General features: G+C 45.9%; 1 protein-coding gene across 3 annotated transcripts in view; it reads right to left on the reverse strand.

The window, feature by feature from the left end:
* The window catches only part of LOC128108180 (kremen protein 1), a 261267-nt gene that overhangs the window by 15160 nt on the left and 226641 nt on the right, over positions 1 to 19466 (reverse strand). For all 3 annotated transcript variants that reach the window (XM_052734399.1, XM_052734398.1, XM_052734402.1), the window contains 2 exons: positions 9766 to 9890; positions 4107 to 4260 (listed from right to left, as the gene is read on the reverse strand). In XM_052734399.1, the coding sequence (XP_052590359.1) occupies positions 4107 to 4260; positions 9766 to 9890 (279 nt within the window). The remainder of the gene's footprint in view (positions 1 to 4106; positions 4261 to 9765; positions 9891 to 19466) is intronic.

Raw genomic sequence — 19466 nt, forward strand, 5'->3', positions numbered from 1 at the left:
GGTTAAAATGACACAAAAGTAACTAACCCAGAAACCTGGTACTAGGGAAGCAGGCCATTGCTGTAGCTCCCCGCCATGTCACTGTTAAGGGCTTGGGAAGCGGTCTACAGGAGGAGGGTAGAGGTCGGAGATGCAGGCCGGAGACATCTCAAAGTGATGCCAGTCTATTGAAGTAATTCCAGAGGGCATGCAGAAGCCAGAGCATGACAGGAGTGAGATCCTGAGCCTTGTGAGGCTTCCGGTCAGAGCAGGGGCTCTGTGAGCACAAGTGCGGCCCGTTCTGTGAATTCTGGCATAGCATTTGTCTGTGTCCTGCTGGGTTCTGAAACAGTAATGGAAAATAACTCAGCAGAAAAGCTTTTAAGACAGCACAGCATTCTGCTTGTGATGTGGTTACTATGGGTGTCTTTCAGCCAGGTTTACCATGAGACTTCAGAGAAAAAACATAGAGCAGAAAATGAAAATAAACAATTTGGCCAGAAATGAGTATGTTTAAAGTCACAGACAAAGCAAATTGGAAGAAGAGGCCACAGTTGTCAAAGAGGAGAATGCCACTTTGGACTGAGACAACGAAGTTCTTTGATGGCACTTCAGGAAGGAGGTGGTAAGCTGTCACCCACTGAAGGCTGTAAGATGGAACATTCATCGGGAGATTTTTTTTTTTTAAAGATTTATTTATTAATTATGTATACAATGTTCTGCCTGCGTGTACGCCTGCAGGCCAGAAGAGGGCACCAGATCTCATTACAGATGGTTGTGAGCCACCATGTGGTTGCTGGGAATTGAACTCAGGACCTCTGGAAGAACAGCCAGTGCTCTTAACCACTGAGCCATCTCTCCAGCCCTCATCGGGAGATTTTACACGGGAGCGGTACAGCCAAGGTGCCCTGCTAGAGAAGGGCTGCCTAGAGAAGTGTTTGCCGAGCTTACGTGCCTCGGCACTCAGGCAGCTGCAGCAGAGTGCAAGCAGGCCTGGGGACATCACAGGCGTCAGCAGAGCTTGGCACTGTAATATGGTACTGGTTTTGCTGGTGTGCCAAGTGCAAGAACTACAGTGATGGTGGTTTGACTGACAGTCATGTGTGCTGTGTATGCGGGTCAGAGGACACCTCAGGTGGCGTTCTTCAGGAGCTGTCTACCTTGTTTCGTGAGACAGGAGCTTGCCAAGCTGGCTATGCTGGCTAGCCAATGAGTCCCAGGGATTGACCTATCTCCACTAGTGCTGTGATGACAAGCAGCTGTCACCATGCCCAACTGAGCCTTCTCCCCAGACTTCCACCAACATTGTGAAGGAAAGCTCAGGAGGCTGTCAATAAGCAGCAGTGTGAGGTTCCCCGAGGAAAGCCCTTGACAGACTATGTGTGAAGCTATGAGAATACAGTATAGATGTCAATGGAGAGACCTTGGGGCATGCCAGGTGCTGTGGGATGGTCCTTCTGCAGACTGTGAATATGTATTGTTCTCATTGGTTGATAATAAAGCTGTTTTGGCCTATGGCAAGGCAGGATGAGGTTAGGCAGAATAATCACACTGAGGACTCGGAGGAAGATGGGTGGAGTCGAGGATCGGTGAGCCAGTCACCCAAGGAACAAGATGCCAGAGAACTGGTAAGCCATGGACTACGTGGCAATTAATAGATTAGTAGAAATGGGTTAATTTAAATGTAAGAGCTAGTTAGTAATAAGCCTGAGCCATTGGCCAAACATTTATAATTAATATAAGCTTCTGTGTGTTTATTTGGGACTGGGTGGTTGAGACAGAGAAACTCCCCCTCCATTTACAGTCAGGAGCGTGGGGTGTCTGTTGAGAAAAGCTGCAAGCAAAGAGTGAAGCCAGACCAAGAGGATGTTACAGGGTTCACAGTTCAAAGTTTGCCTAAGCTTCAGAAGAGACTTCAGACATTTGAACAGAGTTGGGGCTGTTAAGCCTGGGAGTTGGGGACTAAAGAGATGGATGGCTTAGTAGTTAAGAGCCCTGGCTGTTCTGCTAGTGGGTTGAGTTCAATTTCTAGCACGCACATGGCTTCTCATGACTATCTCTAACTCCAGTTCCAGGGGGTCCGGCCTCTGAGGACATCAGGCATGCATGTGGTATACAGACATACAGCCAAAGCACCCACAAGCATAATAAAAACATACTAAAGTCATGGGTTTAAAACAAAGACTGTGAGGACTTCTAAGGTAGACTAAATATATTTCGCACTATGAGATGGCTATGAACTTGGGGGGTCTGAGGTGAATGTCTTTGCTCATTCCTCTGGTTGGGAAGCTATGGAATGGATACAGATGGAAGAAGTAAGTTCCTTCAAGGGACGGTCCCTTCAGTGGCTGGTTCTAGCACTCTCCTGCTCAGCCAACACATGAACCGTTTCCACCATGTAGTCCTGCCACAAACCAAAGCCACTCCATCACTCCCTCCTGCTCTACTGCCCTGAAATCCCTCCGATGCCATGGGCCAGAAGAAACCCTCTCCTGCCATGAGCTGTTTCTCTTCTGTGTTTTAGTCACAGTTCCTAGAGCCTTGGGAAGGAGCATGGCCTGCTGACATCCTGACTGGGGGCTTCTCTCTTTTGTGATAGAACAAGTTCCTATTGATTGAAGCCCTACAATGTGTGATACTTCATTACAGCAGCTCTAAGAAACAAGTCTTGTGAACGTTTTGCTCAAAATGGAGCCCCTGCCTAGTTGAGATGTCAGGCGTGAGGACCCGGTCCTCAGGCCATCAAAGACCCTGCAGATGGGCTAAATTATCCTCAGTAAGCTCAAGGTCTCCCTTCCACCTTTCACCTGTGACCTTCTTTTCTCGAGTGTTCAAATCAGGTGCCACACCTCTCATGCGGTCTCACTGCCACTGAGCGTGCACGTGAATTATGACAAGGGATGAGAGCAGTGTGGGAGAGGTCAAGGCTCAGGACCCACACTTCACTCAGCACGGCCTTGCCTCTCGCTGGCACCTCACCAATGTGGTGGGACGGAGAGGTGGTGGTTCAGGGAGATGCACAGACAGGGCTGGGAAAATGACTTGAAGTGTTTACCAGGCTATCTTCTCAGACGCACCTTGGTGAGGCAGAACCCCAGTGCTTACGAACACACAGTGGGGTTGTTTCCAAACACGAGCTCGAGAGAGCAGACGCTCTACAGGAACACCCGTGTATGTGCGAAGTGAAAGCCTAATCTTTCTGCTTGTCAAAGTAGCTCCAAGACAGCCTGTGGGAGGCACATGAGCACTAGGGGAACCAGGGATGTTAAACACAGGCTTGTTCCTTCAAAGAGAGGGATGCATAACCTGTTATCCACCCAGAAGGCTGGGAGGGGGCGCAGTTAATAGCCTGGCGACCTATGTGCTGTGTGGCCAAGGCCACAGTGGACCCTCCCCCAAACCCTTATCATGAGCTAATCAATCTATAGAACCTATCTTTTTTGTTTTTGTTTCTGAGACAGGGTTTCTCTGTATAGTTTTGGTGCCTGTCCTGGATCTCCCTCTGTAGATCAGGCTGGCCTCGAACTCACAGAGACCTGCCTGGCTCTGCCTCCTAAGTGCAGGGATTAAAGGTGTGCGCCACCACCGCCCGGCCTATAGAACCTATCTTTATGGAAGATGCCACACATACTTTATAAAGAGTTTTCATGCAGTCATGTCTTAAGCTTTATTGTGCACACAGAACTGAGTTAATTACCACCAGGAAAATTTTCACCAAATTGTGCTATGTCTAAATATGCCTAAAACAAACTATTTGGGGGTCAGATTCCAAAGTTTGAACCAACACCAGCTACTGAGTCATGCTGAACTGAACTACCTTCTTGCCTCCCATGGGTCATTACTCTGCTGGCCATGGCGGTCTGTGATCAGCAAAGACACCCACAATAGCCACGCTACTCAGACCACTAGTCATAACTATAGATGACCACTGTTAAGCACTGCTGTTCCTTCTAGAGGGAGTGAGTCAGAGTCAGCCTGCTCTGTGCTTCAGTCCCAAGGGCTGAGCTATGGTTGGCATCACAGGACAGGTGCTCTGTGAGTACTGACAAGAGAAAGAATAAACAGATGGGAAGGTGGGTGGGGAGGCGTGTTGTCCCTGTCACGCCTTTGGCACCGGACATACTCACTGTCGAAGACGATAATCCTGCCGTCCCCACCACAGGGCTGCGTGTGGTCCCCGAAGCAGACACTGTTGCACTCGGTGCTGGCTGCCTGCCCGTGTTTCCAGTAGTCAGGGTTGTTCCCACAGAAGCAGGCATAGCCTGACTCCATCCCGGCAAACTGTCACGACAGAAGACGACTGTGACGACTCCTAAGTTGGACCATTGCATTTTGCACTATGAGATGGCTATGAACTTAGGGGGTCTGGGGTAAATGTTATCACTTGATGTTGGGAATGTTTTGGGGGGTGACAGGTCCAAAGGAGGCTAGCAGCCCCTTTCCCCCAAACCCCAAGCAGTCAGCCTTAGTTTCCCAGCCCGGCCTTTCTTCTCCTTAGTTTTACTGCCTAGTCTAAGTTGGCCAGTAGCTCCACACCACTAGTGTGTTCCCTGTCCGTGAGAATTCCTTTCTGATGTTCTCATTCCCACTACATTGAACTAAATCTCTAAGGAGGACACCAGTCCATGTTTACATGGGATACTGACAAAAACAGCCAAACATTTTATTGACTGTTTACTATGTACCAGGCAAGCCAGGTGAAATTTTATTTAACATTTTTGTTTTTATGTGTATGCGTGTTCTGCCTGCATGTCTGTCTGTGCATTGCATGTGTGCAGTGTCTGGAGAGGCCAGAAGAGGACACTGGATCCCTGAGACTGGCGTTATAGACAATTCTGAACTGCCATGTGGATGCTGGGAACCAATCCCAGGTCCTCTGGAGCTTTAGCTCTCTCTCCAGTCCTCAAGATTTATTTTTTAATGTGTATCTGTGTGTCCATCCATCTGTCCATCTGTGTGTGTGTCTGTGTACACAAGTATAGGTGCCCACAGAGACCAGAAGGTGGTGTTAGATACCCTAATGCCTGAGTTAGGGTGGCTGTGAGGAGTTCAACATAGATGCAGGGAACCAAACTCTGGTCCTCTGCAAGAGCAGTCTCTCAGGCCCCTAATGCGCTTTCTAGCTGAATCTCACAGCAAACACACCGAAACCCCATTTACATTTTCCTTTCGTCTTTTATGTTAATACACTGAGCACACAGTCCTACGGGAGCCAATCCTCAGATGCAGAACAAGCTGGGCCACACCAGTAGCCTTCCTGTTCTTGCTTTCTACCCTCTCCCACAGACCCTACAACTACTACCCAAGCTTCTCTACTAGTATCATTTTGTTATTTTTAGAACATAAAACAGCTTAAACAACAACAACTCAGCATGGCTGTGAAGGTCATGCACATCGGAGCATATGCTAACACTTCACCCCTTTATTTCACCTAATACAGTTCTGTATAATGTGGACACGGCTCCAGTGGCTCATCCGTTTCCAGGTTTTCATTATGATGAATACAACTGCTATAACAACTGTGGACAGACCTTGTGCGGATGTAAGTTCTCATTTGTCCTGGGGAATAATTAGGGGTGAGATTGTTGGGTTTAACTTTTTTAAAGACCCCACCAACCTTTCCCAGGACTAAGCTGCATCACCAACCCTGTGTGGGAGCTGTCACTGCTCTGGACCCTTGTCAACACCTGCTACTGTAGGTCTAGTTGACTTTAGCCACTGATGTTTGTGTGTCTGATGGTGGCTGTAGTTTGCATTAGTTTAATGACCAATGATGATGCATGTAAGTTCAGTTGCTCGTTTGCCACTGACGTGTCCTCCATCTCTGGTGATGAATTGTTTGCTTTCTTTTGCTTACTCCAAAACCCTGTTGCCTGACACTTTACTTTTGTGATCTTTAGTTTTTCACACGTTTTGGATCAAGATTGACCCTGACTGTGGGCAGCAGCCTGCCTCGGGCTGAGGCCCCAGATTTAACAAAAGGAGAAAGTGAACTGAGCACCGGTACCGGACCGTTCTGCTTCCTGACTGTGGTACAACGTGGCAGCTGCCTCACGCTCCTGACGGCATGCCTCAAAGCATGAGCTAAAATAACCCCTCCTCCTCAAGCTTCTCTGTCACAGCACGAGCAGTGACCATCACGGGGTCCAAATGCTACCATGCACGTGATTATCCTACTGCTTCAGTACTATTTGTTGAAGACTATCTTCCTACTCGAAGATATTGGCAATTGTGTTGAAAATCAATTGACCATCGATTTAGACTCATTTTTGAATTGTGAAGTCTATTGTTCTGTATGTCTATTTTTATGGCACTCTCACAGTAACTATTTTCTGTAGTTTAATTCAAAGTCAATCTTTGTCTAAGCTGTGATGCAAAACTAAAGACTTATTTTTCTTCACAGAGCTATACTGTTTCTTCAGAAGTATTTGATGACAACCCTTCACTGTTGAACTGCCTTGAAACCTTCATAAAAATCAATTGTTTGCATGTGTGTAGGTCTGCTTCTAGATGCTTCCACTGATCTACAGCAGATTTCAGAAAACCCTTTCTATAAAGGCCAGAAGTAAATACTATTTATTCTGTGGGCTACATAGTCTCTTTCTCTACCCAGCTTTGTGGTCACACAATGAAAACAGTTACAGACAATATGTAAATGAATAGGCATGGCTCTGTTTAATAAAACTTTATTTACCCAAACAAAAAATAATAGATGGGTGGTTGGATTTGCCTGTGGGCAATTTCTGACTGGCTCCTGACTTACTCTCTTGGTGACAGCAGCTTTTCAGAGGTCTACAGGTCAGGTGAGGAAGTCTCACAAAACTGCCCTTTACCAAGATCGCTTTGGCAATCCTAAACCCTCTGTCAGGGTCGGCCATTTTTCCTTTGCATTGTTAGGCAATGACACTGCCCTGGCCTTGCTTGTCCTGGGCAAGCTTTACTACTGAGTGTTAGCTCCAGAGTAGCTTGCCATCTTTTTAAAGCTTGATTTTTTATTAGGGTTCCATTTAATTTATAGAGTAACCCGGGGGAATTACCACTTTAATAATAGTCTCGTTGCCTCAGCTGTAAACTGAGGTCTGCACCATCATCTACGAGGTCTTCTTTAGTTCTCTACAGTCTTATTGGTTTCTGAATGAGCTCTTAAATCTCATTTATTAACCTCCTCATTTTGCTCCCAGTATTGATGGGATGGAGGGCTTTACACAGGCCAGGCACTAGGTAAAACTCTGGGCCCGACTAACTGTCAAGCCGTCTTTACTCCTGTAAAATGGTAAGATTTTCTTTTCTAGTCTTTCTTTTTGAACAAATGGTTTATTGAAATATACTGCAAAAGAGCATCTGGTGAGCTCCCAGAGAAGAGATATATAGTACTGTTGTCATTAGTATATATAGTATTACTACCATTATTTGTTTAGAAGCTTAAATTGTTAATATTTCACTGCTAGTATATGGAAACGTATCTTTTTATATGTGACCTTATAACCTACAACCCTGTTAAACTTATTGATTCTAGTCCCTTTTTCCGTAGGTTCCTTAGAATGTTGTATTAAATAAAAACCAGTTCTTACTGTCCAATCTATTCACCTTATTCCTTTTTTACTTTTTTTAAATATTTATTTTTATTTCATGTGTATTGGTGTTTTGACCTTCATGTATACCTGTATGAGGGTGTTGGATTTTCTGGAACTGAAATTACAGACAGTTGTGAGCTGGGAATTGTGAGCTATGAGTTGTGAGTGCTGGGACTTGAACTCAGGTCCTCTGGAAGAGCAGCCAGTGCTCTTAACCACTGAACCATCTCCCCAGCCCTTATTCCTTTTTTAAAAAACCTATATATATACATATTTTCAAGACAGGGTTTCTCTGTGTAACAATCCTGGCTGTCTTCAAACTCATTTTGTAAGACCTGGCTGGCCTTGAACTCACAGAGATCTGCTTTCCTCTACCCCCTGAGTGTTAGAATTAAAGGTGTCTGCCACCATTGTCCAGCTTTAAAAACCTATTTCTTTGGCATGATCCTGCAGGCCAATGAGGTAAGAATGGGTATTACTGGCTGCTCATGACACTAGTTAGGAAACATGGGACCCTTCACAACAGTGTAGTGCATTAGCTGTAGATCCTTTAAAACAGGTACTTTAAATTACATCCAGGCACTACGATGCATGCCTGTAATCCCAATACTTGGGAGAGGAAGGCAAGGAGGACCAGGAATTCAAGGTCAGCTTTAACTATACGAGTCTCTCTTTCTCTCTGTCTCTCTCTGTCTCTCTGTCTGTCTGTCTGTCTGTCTGTCTGTCTGTCTGTCTCTCTCTCTCTCTCTCTCTCTCTCTCTCTCTCACACACACACACACACACACACACACACACACACACACACACACACACACGTTTGTTGTATTTTGAGACAGGGTCTCAAATGTAGCTGTAGTGGGCCTATAACTTGCCATGTAGATCAGGCTGGCCTGGCCTGGCACTCATAGAGATCAGCCTGACTCTGCCTCCCTGGTGCTGGGATTAAAGGTATGTGTCATCATGCATGGTCATTGTGGGAGATTCTTAAGAGTAGGTATGCTTTCACCCAAATAGTGAGGATTTGGGATATTTGTAGAGCTTGATGGCCATTTCCTATCAATCATTACTATGACAGCTGTCATATGGTAATAATTACCTCATTTCTTCTGTACTTACTAGTTTGCATTCACTAATCAGGAATGTTTATCTTTTCATTCATTCATCACTGTGGAGTGGTGTGCTCTTATTTTAGTCAATAAGATGCATCTATTACTACCATTATCTGAAGCTTAAAGCATGTCAGGTTTAGGTCATGGGACCTCCTTCAAGGTGGCTTTGTCCCTTTGATAAATTAATGTTTCCGTCCTACATGAGGTGTTTTGAAGACATCTTGTGCTTTCTCAGAACCAGCACAACATGGGTAATATCCCCACAAGCTTCTTTCTGGTGGAGAGCCGAATGCTGGCTATACTCTTGCTTATCAGTGTGCGTGCAGCAAGGCTCCTGCTGGACGGTGATGAAGTGTATGTGTGTATATACACAGTCATTGCATGACTACATATATCATTATATACCTCTCTATAATCAAAGTCATGAACTACACTATCCAGTCCCCTGGAACACTACCTATGGGCTTCACTTCAGTTTTCTCCAGCTTCCACGTTTATACAGCCCTGCTCCAGTAGTTGGAATACACTAGCTTTGATACATTCATGATATGCTCAAGTTCTGTACAAGCAACCAACCACATAGTCATGGGGGTTCAGCTGCCTTGATTATTCACCTGCCCCACATGAGCCTGAAACCCAGGCAGGGCACCCTCTTTCTTGGGCCTCATTAATGGCTTTAGACTGGCCCGGTTAGAGAAAGAGGGAGAGGAAACCACGGGAGAGAGAGAGGAATTGTTTTCCCTCTGATTTAACAAAAAACCAGCACTACTGAACCTTAGTGATGGGGGAAAATTCCAGACAAGGAAGAGGAAGAAAAGAACATTTGGAGAAGAGGTAGGCCTTGGCAATTTGCCAAGGAAGGGGCCCGCTGTCTTGGCTTGATTCTCTGTGGAGTCATTAACATCCTTGCTCATAACAGATCAAAACTCAGTCAGAGGCCAAACAGGGGCTGCTACCCACTCCCCATCTTTAAACTGAGTGCTGCCTTGTGCTCCTGACTCCTGAGCCCACTCTTCCTGTGTGGCTTGACAGGTGGGTTGTTGTAATTTATCTTTATCTTCTCTGTACACTGTACATTTCTTATACACTACAGAGCTGGTACCTTGAACCTCTGACTCCGACAAAAGCTGATACAGGTCTGTATGGTGAGCTTGTTGGATGTTTTACTGGTGCCAGTGAGAGGAGGTGGGTTTCCATGATCCTTGTAGCAGCCAAGGTTTCCAGGCACTAGAGACAAACAAAACAAAAGAATTTCATAACATCTGGCTGGAAACCTAAGAAGGAGATTCAGTTTGTGCCAGGTGTGCTTGTCCCACAGTGTTTACAGCCCTGAGGGACAACCCAAGCAAACGACAACAAGCTCTAAAACGGACCCTCTGGTGCTGTTCTCTGCCAAAAGCCACACCATCTGTGAGAAAGTGTCACCTGTAGGTCCCTGTTTAGCAACCTGGAGAGGTTTATTTTACTTTATCAATGTTGGTAGAATCTGGTACTGAAGAGAACTATGGAGGATCTCTTAGGATGGAGAAGGTGGCTTTGCTTTTGGTACATGGCAGCCATCTCCTAGTAATTCACCAAAATGGCAGACATAGAAGGAAAGAGCAGAGGATCCTGCTGTATACGTTCTCTAGGCTTGTAGGAAACATGGAGGTGTTCCTTTGGCCACATACATGCAAATCTACAAGGAGGGTGATATTGTAGACACCAAGGTTATGGACACTGTTCAAAAAATAATGACCATAAGTGTTTCTATGGCAAAACTGGAAGCATCTATGCCACTCAGGAGGCCACGGGCATCATTATAAAGAAGCAGGTGAAGGGCAAGGTTCTTGCCAAGAGAAGTAATGTGCACATTGAACACTGAACAGGTTAGGCACCAAGAGCTGAGCCAGCTTCCTGAAACTAGTGAAGAAAAACAATCAGAAGAAAGGAAGCCCGGGGAAGGCACCTGTGCTCAGCTGGAGCCGAGAGCACGCTTCGTGGGAACTAACGGGAAGGAGCCTATGCTGCCTGCCGGAACTGCTCTCTATGAATTCACAGCATAACGTAACGCACAGGAGAGTGAAAGCCCTGACTGTAAAAACAAAAAAAAACAGAGAAGTGGGCTGGCAAGGTGTTTCACGGGGAAAGGCGCTTTCTTGATGACCTCAGTTTGATCTCTGGAACCCACATGGCAGAGAGAACCAATTCCCAAAAGTTGTTCTCTGGCCTTCACACGTGTGCTGTAGCATGTTTCTCCTCCCTCTTGCCCCCTCCCCCCAAAAGAACAGTGAAGCAATCAGATCTAAGCTGTTCCACGGCTCCTGGAGGAGCAGGGTGGTAAGCCCAGGCACAGCACCCCCAGTGTTTGAGGTTAAAGCAGAGATGGTAAATTTGAGGGCAGTCTGGGCTACACAATGCATTTAGACTTTGTTTCAAAAGTCAACAAACAAACAAGTAAAAAACAAAGGGTCTGGAGAGATGGCTCCATGGTTAAGAGCACTGGCTCTTCTCCCAGAGGACCCATGTTGGATTCCCAGCATCCAAAATGGTGGCTCAAGACAACCTGTAACTCCAATTCCAGGCGATCCAGATGTCCTCTTCTGGCCTCTGCAGGCACCAGGCATGCCCACAGTGCACATACATACACACAGAGACACAACCAAACAACCCCAAACTCCCCAAAGGAACCTAAATTAGCATAGTACAGAGAGATGTATATCCATGTTTACTGTGGAATCAACCTAGATGACCATCAACAAATGAATGAACTAAAAAATGTGATTCACAAACAATGGAGTTTTATTCAACGACAAAGGAAAAAATTATAGCTGGGCATGATGGTATATACCTTTAATTCCTGCATTCAGAAGGCAGAGGCTGGAGGAGCTCTGTGAATTCAAGGCCAGTCTGGTCTACATAGTGAGTTCCAGGATAGCCAGGGCTGCACAGAGAAACCCCCACTCAAAAAAACAAACAAACAAACAAACAAACAAAATTATTCAGCTGCACATATGAACTCCCATTAATTGTGAAAGCAAGCACAAGCCCTGTGCAAACTCAAGCCAGACCAAATCCCAGCATGGAGAAGGGGGCAGACATGAGGTCCCACTTCCAGCTGCTGAGTTATTGGCAACTGACAGCTACTGGGGGAGGGAGCGTGTGGCCCCTGGTAGTTTGAACACACTCCAGTGGAAGACCACATATCCATGAACAGATGGGCAGCATGAACTGGACTTGATGAGAAGAAAAAGCAAAAGAGAAAGAGCACAAAACTGGGGGAGGGAAGGGGTGACACGGGAGGAGCTTGAGAAGGGGTGAATATGGTTTAAAATGTATGAAATCTTCAAAAAACTAATAATAATAAAAACAAAATCATAGCGTGTAGCAGTGTGTAGGCCAGAGGACTACCTTGGGTGTTGTTCCTCAGGTGCCTCTCACCAGTCTGGAACTGACCAAGCAGGCCAGGCTGGCTGGCCAGTGAGTGCTAGGGGTCCACCTGTCTGCCTTGTCAGCACTGAGAGAGACAGGCATGGTGCACTATGAACAGCTTTTAAAAAATATTTATTTTTATTTTTAAGTATATGCGTGTATGTGTGAGTTTATGTGCACCACATACACCTGCAGAGGCCATGTATTTCTTAGAAAAGAAATTACAAGGGATTGGGAGCCCCCAGATATGGGTGCTGGGAATCAAATCTGGGTCCTCTGTAAGAGCAGTAAGTGATTGAAACTGCCATCTCTCCAGCCCCAAGGCCTGGCTTTTTTTTTTACTTGGGTTCTGGGAGGTCAAACTCAGGTTCTATGACTAAGCAACCTCCACATTTTATATACATATATGTAAAAGTGGGGGGGGCTTTCGGGAGGAGGAAGCGGACCAGCTGGAGGTAGACACAGGAGAGGAAGGAGAGTATATGGGGAGTCAAAACGGCCCAAGTACATGAGATGCTTGAGTCAAGTATATGAAAGCACTTGAATTGCAACATCTTTTTGAATCCTATAATGCTACAAAAAATAAAACAAACAAACACAATGTTTCAGTCACTAGAGGGCAAACAAAACCCTCAGAAACCCCCACCTTCACCTTGTACTTAAACCTCTGTTCTTTAAAACAGTGAATGGGTTTCCCCAAGTCTTCTAGTGAAGACTGGGCTTTCTCATTACTGCAGGAACAAATGAAAACACACCTGCTGTCTCCCAACAGTATTTATTACCGTTCATTTCCGGTGGGCCAGAAGAACCAAGCAGGGTTAAGAGCCAAAATGAAGGACTCAGCAGAGCTGAGACAAACTTGAAGGATTCTAAGACGCAGCCCACACTCTTCAGTTATGGCCACACTGCTACCGGTTCCTCATTTCTTCCCTCCCTGGCTTCCACTGTCCTGTGGAGGCTCTCTGACTCATATCTTCCTGTAAATGCGTTGGACCCACATGGATAATCCAGGATAATCTCTCCTTCCCAAGTCTTTAGCCACACTTGCAAAGTCTCCTGCCATTTAAGGTCACATTCTCATAGTGGGATTATAAAGTCTATCTTTGGGGTCATTATTCAGCCTACCACAGAGAGCATATTAATTTTTACAGCCACATGCTAGATTGTTTGGCACAGTGAGGCAAGAGGAACATAAATATGGGTACCAACCATGGGAGCTGGCTTTCACATAGCCTCAGGGATCTGCTATGGACTGAATACTTGTACACCACTGTGATGTAATAAGAACTACACTTGGTTTCTACCCACTTCCTGCCATTCCTCTAAGCCTCAAGACTCTGGATGACTCCTTTCTAATGAGGCACCTTGTGGTGGGCTCCTGGTTAGCCTCACGGTGGGGGTGAACACCAGGAAGACAAGCCACAGTTAGTAACTTGAAACTTTCAGTCCCACTCCCCATCTTCCAGGGAAGAGAAAAGGGTAAAGATGGAGTCAATACTTGACTGTGCCTACCTGATAAAGCCTCTGTTACAAACCACTAGAGATGGAGTCCAGGGAGTTTCTGGGGCAATTAACATCTCCATGCTGTGAAATGGCACACTCCACAGGGACACATGCTCTACGGCTCAGAACCTTCTGGACCCTAAACCTACAAACATCTTCAACATCTTCAACCTATCACATCATTTCTGACACACCAGAGAATGTGTTCCTCAAGTTCTGAGAGCTCTTACAGCAGATTACCAAACCTGAGGAGGAAGTCTTAGAAAGCTTTGCTTTGTAGACAAGCCTAGAGACTCACAACTTGCGACTGGCATCTGAAGCAGGGTGTGGTCCTGCAGGGCCAAGCCATGGCACTGGTATTCAGAGGCATGACAGAATTGTAAGCCATCCTGTTGGCGTCTGGAGAGTTGCAGGATTGGCTGGGAAAAACTCACCCATCTGGTATCAGAGTAAAGTCTGTGGAAATATAGGAAAACGATTGGTTTTCTTTCTTTTATCCCCAATTCACATGCTGAAGTCTGAATAAACAGTGGGAATGGACTAGGAGTGAGGCCTCCAGGAGGTAATTAGATGAAGTCAGGAAGAGTGAGCTCCCACAGTGGGATAAGAAGAGGAGACAAGAGCCCATTCTTTCTCTGCCATGTGAGTACTCATCAGAAACACAGCCATCAACAAGCCAGAAAGAGCGGCCGCACGGCACACTGAAGACACCAGCATGTTAACTCTGGATTTCCAGCCCACTATGTCAATGAAGCTGACTGGGCCTGAGCAATTTTATTTAAAAAAATTACACTACTGCAGGGCATTTTAGCACTTTAATCCCAGCATTCAGGAGGCAGAAGCAGGTGCATCTCTGTGAGTTCAAGGCCACCCTGGCCTACATAATGAATGAATTCCAGGCCAGCTAGGGTTACATAGCGAGACCCTGTCTCTCCCAACCTCCATGTGCACCAAATAAAAAAAGACACATTGCCTAAAACAGATCCCTGTCCCTGAAGTTCATGCTCTATGAAGGCCACCCTAGTGTTTACACCTTTTTTTGAGACAAGGTCTCAATAATGCCCTGGCAGACATTAAGCTTTTGAAGATTATAAGTACGCAAAAAGGCCGACGCAAAGGCCTGTGGCAAAGCACTGAGGGTGGGCTGGACTCCAGCCCACAGCACACATAAAACTATATCTTGTTCAGAGCCGTGTGAGCCGGACAGTGGCTCTTCCTGTCTTCACATGAGACACTCCAGCCCTGGCAACAGCTTGACTGCAGCTCTTTAAGAGATTAAGTCAGACTAGATTTCTAACTCACAGAATGTGTGACAATGTGCCACGTTAAGCCACTAAATTTGGGGATATTCCTTTCCAAAGTAATAGATCACTAATATATGATACATACCAAATAAGTTCCTTGCAATTAATTTACAATGAGCCAGGGACACACCAGACTCTTAGGAACTTTGTTCTCAATCTATGTTACTAACTCAAGATTATTAGTTGAAGCCCCTTTCCAAACATTCTACAGTTTCTTCTAGATCCAATTCTAAAACCCCAACCCATAACACCAGTTAGTCTGGGGTAGTATTCTCCTTTCTGTTTTAAGACTGGAAAACAGCATGGCCCAGTTTATTGAGCTATGTCTGCCCAACAGTCTTTTGAGCACATATAACATATATGCATGCATGTGATGCACACACACAGGACACTTCCCTCCTAAACCATCTGACCAGCTTGTTTCAAGTCTGCAGGAATTGCCTCGGCCACTCCAGTCCTCACACTTCCCCTGTGAGTCATGCAGTCACCCCTCTGTTTCCTTGCGTCACACATGGTTCAGATGTAACCAATGTGGCTCTCCATCCAAACTTTAAAATGAATCGTTCAGAAACAAACCAAATCTCTACAGTAGCAAGTGTAAACAGGAGCTGGGGCAGGAGCACTCCAATCTTCAGTGGAGGCCAGGCCTGAGAATGTCTGAGGTTTAGGGCTTAAACAACTGCAGGGCCAAGCAGCTGTAGCCAGGCGTTTGAGCCAAGCTGGGCTTGTTAAAGAGGACTTCCACATGAGACCTGAGCATGCACTAAGGGATTCTTACTAAGAACTACTTGGTCATGATCATCTTGAGCATTCACTCTGACTTTTGTCTCGTTTATTCCATTATGCTCACGTAAGCATGTTATTATGTGTGTCTATACACAGCCCAAGGCCCACAGTCCTAAGTGCAAAGACATAGGCTACACGAATACAGACGGACCTATAACCTCAGTCACAAGAGTCTGACGAGCAAATCCAGGCAGCTTGTGTTTCAGTGTGGCGGTGAGGTCCTGACATGTACCACAATGGGATCTTCAGGAAGCAGGCTGCCCTTGGCTGCGGTTCTAATCCACCAGAACCTCCTCGGTGGTCTAAGGTAATGTCTTTGCCCCACCCCCGAGCTCTACCTCTGCCACGACACTGTGCTGCCTCTCCCCAGTTCTGTCTCTCTTAGACCACAGCCTCTCAAACTCTTTCTTCTCATAACCCTTTTCACCCACCCCCCCAGAAAAAACCTTTTCTATGACCCAGGGTATACAGGTTTATAAAATAGGGAACTGGGCGATGGCTCAGTCAATGAAGTGTTTGCCGTGTAACTGTAAGGACCTGAGTTTGATCCCCAGAATGCACATAAAATATCCATGCACACCCAAGGCTGGGGAGGTAGGGACAGGATCCCTGAGCTTCCCTGGATGGCCAGCTTAGCCTAATTGTCAAGCTGCAGGCCACTGAGAGACCATGTCCCAAAAAACCAACTTGATGGTTCCCGAGACTAACCCCTGAGGTTGTCCTCTGGCTTCAGATACTTGCATACACACCTGCTGGAACCACAGGTGTGCATACACAGATGTACCTGCATACACACCTGCTGGGACCATAGGTGTACACACACAGATGTACCTGCATACACACCTGCTGGAACCACAGGTGTGCATACACAGATGTACCTGCATACACACCTGCTGGAACCACAGGTGTGCATACACAGATGTACCTGCATACACACCTGCTGGGACCACAGGTGTGCATACACAGATGTACCTGCATACACACCTGCTGGGACCACAGGTGTGCATACACAGATGTACCTGCATACACACCTGCTGGGACCACAGGTGTGCATACACAGGTGCACCTGCATACACACCTGCTGGGACCACAGTTGTGCATACACAGGTGCACCTGCATACACACCTGCTGGGACCACAGGTGTGCATACACAGATGTACCTGCATACACACCTGCTGGGACCACAGGTGTGCATACACAGATGTACCTGCATACACACCTGCTGGGACCACAGGTGTACATACACATGTGTACCTGCATACATACCTGCTGGGACCACAGGTGTACATACACAGGTGTACTTGCATACACATGCAAACTAGGTAAAGAGTAAAGGTTTGCTAGTAGTAAATTATTAAAAATTTACTTTAAAACTATCCTTTGATGTACATATACTTTAATCATCTATTAAAGACCAAAGAAAATTTGCATACACATGAAATGGATGTACTTATTTATTTTCCATAACTAATTACATCTTGACTGAATACTTGATGCTGTAGGACATGAGCATCTTCAGTTTTTCAGAATTGGTTACATTTGGTTTATAATCAATGTTAAGAACACTGCTTCACATAATAATACAAAATAGCAAAAGTGTGGTGAGGGCTATTTAAAAAAATTGCCAAAGCCAGGTAGTGGTAGCACATGCCTTTAATCCCAGCACTTGGGAAGCAGAGGCAGGTGGATCTCTATGAATTTGAGGCCAGCTTGGTCTACAAAAAGAGTTCTAGGACAGCCAGGACTGTTACAAAGAATAACCCTGTCTCAAAAAACAAAAACAAAACAATGAAAAAAAGAAAGAAAAAGAAAAAAGAAATTGCTGGAAATTCTGTCCAAACCAAAATTCATTTAAAGGAGGGGAAGGTGAAAAAAAATTCATCGAACTTCGTGTGTGTGTGTGTGTGTGTGTATCCTTGTATGTGGAAGCCAGAGGCAGTTTCTTTGACATTCCTCTTGAAGCACCAGCCACTGGCTTAGGGCTTGTCAATTGGCTAGTCTGGCTGGCCAGTGAATTCCAGGGATCTTTGCTTCCCCGATGCTGGGGTCACAATGGCATGCCACCACACTTGTCATTTACAGGGGTTCTGGGGATCAAACTCAAGTTCCCACGTTTGCATGACAATACTTTATGGACTGAGCTATCTCTCTAGCATCATAATTGTTTTTTTTTTAAAAGAGAATTCACATCAGCAATTCAATCAGCAACTTTTAAACTAAACATTCTAACAATATAATTCAAAAGTATATTATTTGATACATGCTGAGGAATTTTAATATGAAAATATTAAAAGTTTTTATTTTCCAAAATCAAACCATTATGTTTCCTTAACAGTGGTTTTCAACCCATGGGTCATAATCCCTTTGGCAGTCAACTGACCCTTTCACAGGAGTTGCCTAAGACCATTGGAAAACACAGATATTTACATTATGATTCATAACAGTAGCAAAATTACAGTCACGAAGCAGCAATGAAATCATTTTATGGTTGGGGTCACCGCACATTAGGAACTGTATTAAAGGGCTGAAGCACTGGGAAGGTCGAGGACCAGGGCTTAAGAACTGTGCATGAACAGTAAAAGCAATGCAGCTCATAGCACGCAATAGTCTCAAATCTCAGCTGAGTTGCTTCAGGCAGCATTAGTTGGAGTGCCATGAGATGTGTGCAGAGTAAAGTGTACATGGTGTGTTCAGAAAGAGGCAGCAGAGAAGCCACATGATGCCACACAGGCAGGAGCTGCCAGAGGCACCGCAGACTCATTGCAGGTTTCATTCTGAGTTAGCCACTGCACATTCAGACACCTTCCACTGTGCCAAATCTTTCACAACCCTGACACTCAGGTATAGGATCCCAGATGGAGCTGTGACTTGGAGCTGGTGAGATGGTTAGTGGGTAAAGCGCTTCCTTCCATGCCTGACTACCTGAGTTCAACCTCTGAAACCCACGTAGTGGGAGAAGAGAACTGACTCTCACTGGTTGTCCTCTGAACACCACATGTGTGCCACAGGATGAATACATACACGCACATGCATGCACACATCCACCACACACAAAAGTGTATAAATAAATAAACAAATGTAATTCTGTAGAGGACTGTGACTTAGACCACTGCATTGGGCTCCTGTTCCATCTGTTTCTAGGCTTGCCCTACTTGAGGGCAGCATGCTGCCAACACAATTATCTGTACTTGCCAGGCAGAAGAACAGCAGGTGCAGAGACCTGAGGCAGGAACAGTAAGAGGTAAAATGACCAGAGATGGGGGCTGGAGAGATGGCTTGGTGGTTAAGGGCACTGGTTGCTCTTCCAGAGGACCTGAGTTCAATTCCCAGCACCCACATGGCAGCTCACAACTTTCTGTAACTCCAGTTCCAGGGGATCTGGCACCCTCACACAGACACACATGCAGGCAAAACATTAACACACATAAAACACAAATCTGACGAGGTGTGGCGGTGGCGGCAGCGGCCGCGGCGGGGGCGGGGGAGTAGCACAGGAGCTGTGTGGGCCCTACATCCACCCTACAAAGCTCCTGACCACCCCAGGATAAGGCCTGGAGTTTCCTAGGTAGCCCAGCACCACCTGTATCCCCTTCCCTTCCCTCCCCTCCCTTCCTTGTCCAACAGCACAACCTCACCTCTGCTCCTCAGCCAAACTGAACTGCTTGTAAGTATCCAACTTCACCTTGCTCTCTTTGGATTTTTACACTTGTATTCCCTCTGCTTAGAAAACTCTACCACACTCAAGATTTCAGTCTGAGCATCATTTTCCCGAGGGAATCACTTGGATTTGCCCGTCCTC

This window comes from Peromyscus californicus, unplaced genomic scaffold (genome assembly GCF_007827085.1).
Source record: "Peromyscus californicus insignis strain IS unplaced genomic scaffold, ASM782708v3 Scaffold_13__1_contigs__length_99412109, whole genome shotgun sequence".
In the NCBI taxonomy this organism is placed as follows: Eukaryota; Metazoa; Chordata; class Mammalia; order Rodentia; family Cricetidae; genus Peromyscus; species Peromyscus californicus.